Here is a 10,735-nt window from a genome sequence, read left to right as displayed (position 1 = left end):
TATAATATTAAAAAATGCAAATTCTGAAAAAGAATCAGAGATCAATAAGGTATTAGTATTTATCTGAGCCTTGGTTTAGATGGATTAAAAAATAAACTATTGATGTATTTTTGGTGTTGTTGTTGTTGCAGCATCTGCGCGGTTTTCCTGTGGTTTACCCATAATTCAATACGTAGACAATCCAAAATGGCGACCAGCATGGGTACATTACGGCATCTGACAAGAAATGCGTTAAAAATACCTCTACGGCAAAGCATAAAAAGGTAAAACAGTGCTGCATACTTAGATACTTGTAACCTTTTCTGTACTTACGATTTTTATGTTTTTTTTTCTTCAGAAGACAGTATTTGAGATTATCACTCATGGACGTAAACTCGCGTACTTGTGGCCGAGTGGGCATGAGTTCTCTAGCGGCCCCTGACGCCGACGATTCGCAAAGACACTATCCCAATCACATTAAGAAGATCGTGGATGATATCAGCAAGCTGACACTTCTAGAAGTATCGGAACTCAACGAGCTACTAAAGGTATGTTTGAGTTGAAACATCGTGTTTTGCTTTTTTATCAAATGGAGGCAAATGGGGGGTGGGTTAGCTTAACTTTTATTACAAGCAGCCCAAGGCTACTGTACCGGTTTAAGGAATGTATGGTGGAAATCGTTGTTGATGAGAAAATATTTATCGTAAATTATTAGACAAGAGCTTGAAATATCGTGCTCAGAGAATGCTCATAATAGCAAGTTTAAAGTCCCTTAAATAAATATGTATTGCCTGTAGAATCAATTTGACCAAGCTACCAGCAGTTACATGAATGGTTGTTGCATGAATAATTGTTGCATTTTGAATAGTCATCTAACTTTTTTTAAAGAGAATGTTTTTTTGTGTGTGTACTACAATATTTTACTTGAGACAGTTGTTGTACGGTTAAAGTCAGAAATGCAAATGGTGGTATTGTAATACTATCTGTTAATGTATGTTGTTGTTATTATTTAAGGTCACTCTGAAAATTCAAGATGTACCCATGATGGCAGCTGGTGCAATGGCCCCCCCAGCGGCTGCACAGGTAGACATGATAATAATTAGTATATACTGTATGATCATTACACTAACCATGGTTCTACCCTACTGTATGTGTACACCTTTTTTCGCACTTGAGAATCCATGTGCCCTACGGGCAAACCAGACAAAATGCTTGTGTATCGAATATTATCTTTAATTTGTTTACTGAATAAAGCCAAGTTCTTGAAGCTGTTGTCATGGTCTGATCTGGTTCTAATTTAGCCATGATTCATAACAGTTTAGGTGATTTTCCTCCCTCCTCTTGGTTCACCTCCTCCACATTCGTAATGAAATACAACAGGGTAGGAAGCTCCATGACCTGGCAAACACAACTTCAACTCTTCGAGGTAACTTTTTTTCGGTAGAAAACACACAGCCTTTCCCTTCAAAATCCTATATGCCATAGAAGAATAATTTCTAAACACATCTTTTGATAAAATAATCCAAAAGGCCGGAATTTCCTTACAATTTTTCGCTGCAAAGTCGAAATTTATCGTTCTTCCAGGGTGCTGACAAACGGTTAGTCCCCTGAGCGCAGTCAGGGCCTGGACACAATAGAAAATACAATGCCTGTCTTCAACAGAATGCAATGCCATGGCAACCGCTGAGAACGTCCTGGTGCCTAAAGCGCTTTATGCATTACGAATAAATTTGCTGTATCCTGGTCTCTGAAAGCCGTTTAAATGTTTATAGGCACATGAACAATAAAGCAACTTTATAACCTGGGTTTGTTTCGATTTATGCTTAGACCCCGTCCCCACGTATCCGATTTTGGAACAAAAAGGTTGCGTTTTCAAAAAGATCTGCATCCACACGAAGCGTCTTCATTTTGATACGACCCGTCCCCACGAAAACGCAGAAACAGTACGAAAACGATAACAAGCTCTACAGCGCATGCATACTCGCGCGCCAAGTGGACTGGACCTGAGTTATTACGCCATTGTTTTCGAAAGGTTCCGTTTTCGTCTGTCCCCACGGCACCGAAAGGGTATCGTTTTCAAATTGTTCCACTCTGGAGATTGTTTTCAAATCGTTCCGTTTTCGGTCATCTTTTTTGCGTTTCCGTTTGGACGATACCCGTATCCATAACGAAAAAGGTTGTGTTTTCAAACGAAAACGGATACGTGGGGACAGGGTCTTATTCTTACTATTTCTTTTGTAAGCAATGTGAGTTAGGACACATGGATTTTTTGGAGTGCAACATTATTAAAAATAGTTGTATGTACCCTTTACTAGCAGGTAAATCCAGCCATATTAAGTGTTAGAACCCTGTGATGAGCACTATACAAAAAGAAAGAGAAAGCAACTGCTAACATTGTTATGATTTTGTTGTGTGCCACAGGAGGCTGCTTCTGAGGAGGCAGAGAAGGAAGCAGAGCCAACAGAATTCACAGTGAAGCTCACTGGATTTGATGCTGCTGCCAAAGTTAAATTGATCAAAGAGATTAAAAACCTTATTCCAGGAATGAACTTGGTGCAGGTATGATAAAATTTGCTCAGCTTTGTAGAAATATATTATATGTCCTATATGTAATTCAACAATAGGTCTGTATGGTATCTAGATAAACTGTGATCAGTTGTGCCAAAAAAGATAACCCGTTGCATACATACATGCTATTTAAGCAATCAGAATATACTATCACACCTGCCAAATATGCTGAAACATTAAGATCCGATTTAAATAAGTGAAGTGAATACATTGATACAGTATGGACCTTGATATTCCACATTTTATTATCCATTTTCTTTCAAGGTGTAATGTTACAGTAACCACTGTTGCTTATTATATTGTGTGTGTTATTTCCAGGCCAAGAAATTTGTTGAAGGTCTTCCTCAGAATGTAAGAGAGAAGGTGAATAAAGAAGAGTCTGAACAACTCAAGAAAGCCTTGGAAGCTGCAGGTGGAACAGTTGAGATTGAGACGTGAGAGCTGGCTCTTGAAATAGCTGATAATAGTAAAGAGCTAAACAACTACCATCTGTTTAGTTGGTATTTTCAAACACTGTATGGCAAAGTGCCAAATATTAAGCACTTTTTACCAAAGATTTACAGTACCAAAGGTACTAGGATCACAGAACTGCCTGTGGCACAAATGGATAACTGGATAACACTCATCTAAAATAAAACGTTTTTATTGCTTAAGATTTATTTGCTTAACAAGAATCTGTACTTATCTAAATCTCTTTATTTACCTAATTTTCTCATAGGCGGAGGAGGGGGTGGTGGTGGAGGAGGTGGAGGTGGAGCACTCCCCCCTGGGGGTGGTGGTAGGGGTGGAGCACCTCCTCCAGGTGGTGGAGCACTTCCCCTTGGGGGTGGAGGTGGGAGTGGAGCATTCCCCCCAGGTGGTGGAGGTGGCTTTGGAGCACTTTCCCCTGGTGGTGGAGGCGGGAGTGGAGCATTCCCCCCAGGTGGTGGAGGCGGGGATGGAACACTTCCCCCTGGTGGTGAAGCCGATGGTGACTCACTACCCCCAGGTGTTTGGGAAGGAGATTCATTCCTCCGAGGGAAAGAGCCATCATTTTTGTGAGCTGGCTCATCGTTATCGGTGTCTGTGTACTCCTCCGAGTCACAAGAAGAGCCTGTCTCGTCCGTGTAGTTCCCTGACTCATAGCTGTCAAATTCCTCATCACTTCGTTTTCTCTTCGCGTGCTTCTGAAGAAAATGTATAGGTAGTAAACCAATGACATTTACGGCGATGAATTGGAAATAAACTGCACAAGGGAGCCGGAGCTGTGCCTTATTCGGGGACATTGCTAGCGATATTTACTGTGACAAATACATTCTGCCATCCCCTTACCTTTTTTTTCTTAAAGACGTTTCCAAAGGTCGACTTGAGTTTACCAATTATTCCCTTCTTTTTCCTCCGCTTCCGCTTTTCGTCTGTGTCACTGTCACTATCTGTGTATTCCACCGCACTGACAAACTCGTCTGAGTTAACTTCTGCTGCACTGGGTGATCTCATCAGCACACAGAACATGCCACAAGAATCTACTTTGAACCTGTAGATAATATCCAAGTGCAATATTAATGTGCAGCGCTATTTCAAATAAATAATACCACAGTACTCCACCACCCTGTCATTTTCTCTAATCTTCTAGGATTGACCGTTAAGCATTGCTGGTCAAAAAATAAAACTCTGTTTAAAAATCCTGACGCTGTTTCTACCATGTCTAGAGGTGCTGCGAATTGGTTCGCCGTCTTCTTTTTTCCTCTTGTAGTCAACCGAACATAGTCAGCTCTCAGTGCTATGGTACAGTCGGCACCAGGCTTCAGACCTGGCACTGGCAGGTGCCGTCCCAGGTCTTGCATAGGGTACGTGCCTGCTGGGTTCACCTTGAACAATACAGAGTTGACGTTTGGGACCGGACTTACAGATTTGTCGTGCCATCGTGCCGTGCCGCCTTCCCAATTAAAACGCGAGATTACAATCAAATAAGGACGAGTTTTGCGGTGATTCTTAAGAGGACAGCAGCTATCCCATGCATATTTTTGCTGTTCACAATTAAGTATGACTCTGATCATCCCTTAAAACATCGCGTTCTACCACATAAGTCCATCCGCCTCGGAATCCCTTGAACCGCTTAAATTGTTCTTTTTCAATCTTTTTAGCCCCTGCCCAGAATCAGGCTCATGCCAGCTACACTATAAGTTGAACAAGCCACGACTAGGGTCAGTACGCAGCTCTTACAAGCCGCAATTTTATTGGGCAAATGGACAATATCCGCACCTCGAAACAAAGAACGAGAAGAATAGAGACTAAGGAACTCCTTTGTAGAACAAAGATAATAGGAGACGAAGCAGCTGCGTACTTAGTCCACGACTCTGACAATTTTGGTCTCGCTACCCTCTTTTAATTGTGCCTCAACGTTAAAGTATTTCTGGCAATATTACCTCGCTTGATTTTCTTCAAATACCACAGTACCAGGTCCAGGGTCGAGGTCCAGCGTTGGCATGAAGTCTGTCCATGAGTGACTCTCCCCTGGGAGGGTGCTAGACCAACGCACGTATTTATGCGCGTGCTCGTTCGGCGTTTTGGCCAGGGTGACAGTGATACACACCAGCTGATGGAAGCGTTTGGTGTCGGATGTTATAGCGATGAGATGGCTAATAGATGTCTCGTTGGAATCAAGGATGGTCACTTTCTCAGGGCTGCCGCATACCTGGTATCGAACAAAATTGAGTATGACATTTTTATTATAGCTACTTTGTATTCTAGAGGCTTCGTATACCGTAAATGACCTAATAAACGCCCGGGGCGTAAAATAAATTTCGATGGTCCGAGGGGGGGCGTTCATTAGATAGGAGGCGTTTATTAGAAAGGGGCGTTTTTTACAAACTATGAAAATATAGCAAATCCATTTAAGTGCAGTGGGGTTCTAGTCTCAGCCAGGATCAAAATTATAGCCTGCGTAGCAAGTGTTTACCGTGCGACGAATGCAATGATTTAACGGTGCAAGTATGCGATAAACGGAAACGAGAATTAGGCCTTGTTATTCCTGGATGCTACACTGCGAGGACAAAACGAAAGAAGGTTGCTGACTTCCTAAGCAATGGGATCAGGAACATTAGAGAGCGGTACCCTCATTTTGGGCTTGACATTGAACAAGACGCTACTCGCTTAACAGTGTTGATTAAACAAGATGGCAATTAAATTACCATTTATATTTCCGGGGGAGGGGGGGGGGGGCGTTTATTCCAACTTGTAAGCTTAGGGGAATTGCTTTTTGGAACAAAAGCTTATGACGTCAACGAAGATAACTTATTCGAAGCCAAAATTAGAGTTCAGCCGTAACAACAACAAAAAAACTCAGGTACTTTGGCCCCGTTATACTACTTGTACTTAACTCTGCAAAATAAGTATTCCAACAAAAAAAAACATGATGTTTATTATACTAAGCTGGATGGAGGCCAAGGGATTAGCGAAAAAGAAAGGAGTTTTTAGGAGCCTGTTCCAGCCGCAAAAGGCTCGCCTGTCACTCACTTGTAGCGATATCTCCTGCGCGTCCTTTTTAATGGCATCTTTCGGTATCTTGAGAGAGACGCCCATTGATGCCATCTCGCCACCGACGAAGTTGAACATACCCTTGAAAAGCTCTTGGAACAGTTTGCTATCGTCGACTTTTAGTTCTGCTTTCTTTGGGAAGTTTAGATTCTGGGTGGAGTCTGTTTCCTGTTCACTCACTTCCGGTATTGTCTCAAGCTCAGGTTCTAATTCTGGCTCTATTTCGGGTTCCGGTTCTGGCTCAGGTTCCGGTTCCGGTTCTTAAAAGAAGAAAGACAGTTGTATTAGTCGAACTCTATTTGCATTGGAACGCATAATTAATAATATCCCCATGAACGTTACGTACAATAAAATAGCAGGAATAATTAAACGAATGGGATCTGAAACCAGAAAATTTAATTCGGTGACGCTTTTTAAAACGTCGGTTGATCAGCAAAGAATTTATAATCAGAAGTTTCTAATTGAAATGTGTTATAGACGATGGCCTCTTTAGTGTAATGAGTGTTTACAAAAATAAAATCTTGACGACTGACGACGACAAGTCGATTGCATCTTGTTAATATCCATCACGGCTAGGTTGTAACGCGGCTTTTATTGACTACAGTATGTATTTGGACTTACAGAAAAAGTAGACATCTGAGTTCACCTCTATGATAGTCTACTTACCGGCACCGGCGCTAATAGTGACGCTATTGGTGGCAGCGAACACTTGAAGCTTCTCGGGACCTGTCTCAGAAAACTGAATGCTCCATTTCTTGCCTCCCTTTAGGGTAGATTCCACTCTAAAGAGAATATAAAGGTAACGGCTAATTTTTTTGGACAATCGCACAAGTCTACCTCCTGTCAATGGTAGCAACCTCCGATGATTTTGAATAAAAAACACGAAATACATTTCAAAAGTGTTAAAGCAGTGTGTCAAATGGAAGTTTCTTAAAAGGTGGGGCTGACAACGGGTGGCCCGTTGACTAACGCGGATTCTAATAGATTATTTTGTCTTTGTCAGTTGAGGTTTTCGTCGGACCTCCGGAAGTAAACTGCGATAGGAACTGGGGCCAATGCTATGCTAGTAAAGGTTATTCAGTTTTATCTGCTGAATCACTATTTATCCGGGGGATAGCACTTATCCAAAGTTTGTGTAACTTATTCTTGGTGGAGAAACCGTGAGCGACAGATTGTTCATCGGGAGTTAAGGAGGAGCTAAGGAGGAGGACTTTAGCTCGGACGTAGTCTTTCTACTCATACTTTATTTGTATTACTTTTAAAGCTAGTCATTGCAAAGAAATTTGTTGAAAAAAAAACCACACAAACATTTATAACCTTTTACGTGTTGCGTTTTACGGATTGGAAATATTGTTTTCACAATTAAACTTCTAAAATCTGAAATTTTCTTGAGGGTTCGTAATTTCTTCGAGACCAGCAATTTTCCAAAATTAGCCTCCAATTTTTTAAGACTTTAACTTGTCAGCAAGCACAAGGTTTAGATAGAAAACATCGAGAATAGGTGGATAATAAGGCTAAGATACTTTGGAATGAGCAGCGAGGTGTCTTTACTTACTGATTAGTAACAGCTATATTGAGTTGTTTTCCAGTCTCCATATGGAAGAGCACAACCAGACGGGTCAGAAGCTCATACAGGTAGGTCGTTTCAAGCATATTATCGTAATTGTCTGCGTGAAGCAATATGAAGTGGTCATCATAGGGACTGCAAGAAGACAAAGAAACATTTAAATATGAACTTCATTTGTGACACATATAATGGCTGGAACTCAAAAAGCGCAAATTTAGTTTGTTTATTATTCAATTGCATCCAGCAGTTTATGTTCACAACCATGGTCGATGAAGTGAGATGAAATACGGAACATAACATTCTAGAATAAAGGGCAACGTTTTAACATATAATTTAAACTACTTTGAAGAAAAATCCCAGGCTAACCATGATGAAGACAGGAAAAGACGGATTGATGTGAGACGACAATAAAGGGGGGTTTAGAGGGGGAAGGAGGTAGCAACTTAATTAACTAGAGGGGTGGCAAGTAGTCTTTTTTAGAGCTTGGCGAGCTTTCAAGCTCGGTGTTATTTTTTGCGATCACTAGCGCTTTGGCTGTTTATTAACACCTTACCTTACGGAAACTGCTTTGATTTCCTTCATCGCTAATCTTCTTTTCACCTTGTACGGAGGCACATCCTTACTCTATAAAAGTAATCCATCAATTCTCGGTCTTCACTAATATACAATGACTCGCACTTTGATGAAATTATGGTTAAAAAAACTTTAAAAAGTTATAATTTAACCCTCTTTGAATAAACGCTATTGTAGTGTATTTTTGTATTCAAACTTGTATTGAAAACAACAATACCAACTGGTTCATTAGATAGGAGGCGTTCTTTAGATAAGGGGCGTTTATTAGATCCTTTACGGTAGATTACCTTTTCCTTGGCAACTAGGTAAAGGTACTTCGTTGATAGAATTAGAAATCTGTCTTGCTCCTTGGTAGAGATGGAAAATCAACAAATGTAATGTTTAGCCATATTTCATAACGACAAAACTTTATTGAGGATTAAACAAAAACTTACCTCGAACTGTTTAGAATATTTTTTCACTTTCACAGCAAAGCCTACAAGAGTATTTCCTAAGGGAACAAAAAAAGGCATAGGTTGTAGTAGTTAAAGCAGTTATCATCAATTTGCATCCTTTTTTAAAAAATGCACGTATTTTTCTGGCAGGAGATCCACTGAGCCATTTCCACCCCCTCCCTCTCTCCCTGCAAACTGCAAATCGGCATTGATCATGTTAACAAGAGTAGAAAAGATGGGAATCTTATTTATACCACAAAGACAGTTAAACCTCTCTCTAGAAATTTATCTTACCTAAGGTATTGTTTAGTGTTCTATTTTCAAACACGTGTAGTCGATCGCCATTGTCAAAGGTCAAGTTTTCCAATGAGGGGAGGTACTTGGGCGTGTCCTTCAGTGCGGTGCAACCTAAAAAGGCGGAATGGATCACTCCTTTGATATTGTTTGCACTTAAAAACTCGAAGCATAGACATAGCCGTAATGGGGGAAGGCAAGCTTAAAAGGACAATACACTTTTAAATGTTGTAGTGATCCGAATAACACCTGTTAGGAGAATCTAACTGCAGTAAATGTTGAAAAATTCGCGAACACTGAAAATTCGCGGTCAAGTCTTGGACCCCGAGGTTTTTTTGATACCCCAAAATACTACTAGTTCACAAATATATATATACAAAATAACTACAAAATACCCGCTGATGTTTCGTGGATTTAACCCTTGGACCCCAAGAACTGCGAATTTTCCAACATTTACTGAATATCGCGCGTTTTGGGGTAATATCATAGTACCGTTTTTGTTCCACGGTTTGCTGGTCAGAAATAACAACCAATGGTTTTTAATTATTATAATGATAATTCATAATATTCTATAGAAGGTTATAGACTGATAATTATTGGGTCTCGTATTTTGCAAAATCTGCCTACAAAACTCTGAAACCGCCTTCTTGGTTTCTCAAACCAAAACCACATAGATTCGATCACGCTATCTTTATGAATCAAAGAGCACAAAATGTAATTCATTGAGAAAATAAAGTTTGAGAAACTCGATGAGGATGATTTGCAAGACATTCAAACGCTTCCGTAGTCGAGCATTGTAGAGTAGTCGTAGGCTAATTTACACTCTACGACTCGATTTGTAGGGGTGTCGCGGGCAAGTCGCTACGGCTTAATTGTGCTGTCTAAATTATTAAAGCAATAGGCTATTCCAGTTATAAGCTTGCGCGCACATTAAGTTGATAAAGGTTTCCATGAATCATTGAATCATTACCATTTAGCTTGCTATGCATAATTTTCTGCTTTCGGCGCTCTCTTCTTCTTTTCAAACGTCGATAGCTTCGTTGAATTATCAGTCGCGCTGCAAGAAATAAAAGCAAAATTACACATAAACACTGATTTAAATAAAAGGTTGCACTCTACGAGAATCCATATCGTAGACCGCAAGTGAATCATGTGTAACGAAGCAGTACCTCTCCGCTCTTTTTTTAGCCTTTTGTAGATTTTCCGTGCCCGGTAGCCGCGGTATACGGTCTGGATAGTCAGCGCGTATTTTGTGATTATCGCATTTCGAGCCTCTTCTAGCTGATTAATCTACAGGACAAAGAGCAGTGCAAAATAAGGAGTGATGTAAAATTGAAATGATGTAAAACGAGAAGTGCTGTGAAACGAAAAGATATGTAAAAACATGGTGTAAAATGTAATGTTATGTTAAACGAGAAGTGCTGTGAAACGAAGTGATATGTAAAAGACATGGTGTAAAATTAAGGGTGATTTTAACGACAGAGGTGTAATGCAAACGAAAATAAAACGAAGAATGATGTGAAAGGAGTAGAGATCTTCAACAAGACATGGTGTAAAGTGAAGGGTGATTTTAAAAAGAGGTGTGAAGTAAAACTAGAAGTGAGGAAAATGAAAAGTGATTTAAATGAAAAAGTTGTAAAACAAAAAGATAGTCTATGACCCCATTCACACCAAGTAAACCAGTTTTAACTTAACACGGTTTAACTTAAACTGAGTTTAAACTAACCTTGTTTTACTACGATGGCGTTCACACTAAAACTAAACTAGTTTTGGCTTGCGTGACGTGCAGCCTCTATTTCGTGAT

General features: G+C 40.2%; 2 protein-coding genes across 3 annotated transcripts in view; one reads left to right on the top strand and one right to left on the bottom strand.

The window, feature by feature from the left end:
* The first annotated feature begins 145 nt into the window (after window positions 1-145).
* On the top strand, window positions 146-3,200 carry LOC5506389 (39S ribosomal protein L12, mitochondrial). Of its 2 annotated transcripts, none has more exons than XM_032374787.2 (5): window positions 146-263; window positions 338-527; window positions 994-1,062; window positions 2,401-2,538; window positions 2,866-3,200. In XM_032374787.2, exons 1-5 carry the CDS (start codon window positions 187-189, stop codon window positions 2,983-2,985), a joined length of 594 nt encoding a protein of 197 aa, XP_032230678.2. In that variant the 5' UTR covers window positions 146-186; the 3' UTR covers window positions 2,986-3,200. The 2 variants fall into 2 exon arrangements, with proteins under 2 accessions (XP_032230678.2, XP_032230679.2); XM_032374788.2 differs by having other exon boundaries at window positions 158-263; window positions 341-527.
* The window catches only part of LOC5506404 (unconventional myosin-If), a 26,842-nt gene continuing 19,281 nt past the window's right edge, over window positions 3,175-10,735 (bottom strand). The window contains exons 24-35 of the mRNA XM_048720205.1: window positions 10,101-10,221; window positions 9,902-9,988; window positions 8,932-9,045; window positions 8,638-8,693; window positions 8,491-8,550; window positions 8,184-8,254; window positions 7,619-7,765; window positions 6,730-6,845; window positions 6,043-6,323; window positions 4,953-5,221; window positions 3,859-4,060; window positions 3,175-3,713 (exon numbers count right to left, since the gene is read on the bottom strand). Coding sequence (XP_048576162.1) covers window positions 3,243-3,713; window positions 3,859-4,060; window positions 4,953-5,221; window positions 6,043-6,323; window positions 6,730-6,845; window positions 7,619-7,765; window positions 8,184-8,254; window positions 8,491-8,550; window positions 8,638-8,693; window positions 8,932-9,045; window positions 9,902-9,988; window positions 10,101-10,221 — 1,995 coding nt within the window. The 3' untranslated portion in view covers window positions 3,175-3,242. The remainder of the gene's footprint in view (window positions 3,714-3,858; window positions 4,061-4,952; window positions 5,222-6,042; window positions 6,324-6,729; window positions 6,846-7,618; window positions 7,766-8,183; window positions 8,255-8,490; window positions 8,551-8,637; window positions 8,694-8,931; window positions 9,046-9,901; window positions 9,989-10,100; window positions 10,222-10,735) is intronic.

The sequence above is a fragment of the Nematostella vectensis genome, chromosome 12 (genome assembly GCF_932526225.1).
Source record: "Nematostella vectensis chromosome 12, jaNemVect1.1, whole genome shotgun sequence".
In the NCBI taxonomy this organism is placed as follows: Eukaryota; Metazoa; Cnidaria; class Anthozoa; order Actiniaria; family Edwardsiidae; genus Nematostella; species Nematostella vectensis.
This window is presented reverse-complemented; position numbering and strand designations above follow the sequence as displayed.

Excerpts from the sequence above, each read along its gene's own strand:
- LOC5506389 (XM_032374787.2), top strand. The coding sequence starts at position 187 with ATGGCGACCAGCATGGGTACATTACGGCATCTGACAAGAAATGCGTTA. Across the intron at positions 1,063-2,400 it reads CCCCCCCAGCGGCTGCACAG|GAGGCTGCTTCTGAGGAGGC; the intron begins GTAGACATGATA and ends TGTGTGCCACAG. Across the intron at positions 2,539-2,865 it reads CAGGAATGAACTTGGTGCAG|GCCAAGAAATTTGTTGAAGG; the intron begins GTATGATAAAAT and ends TGTTATTTCCAG.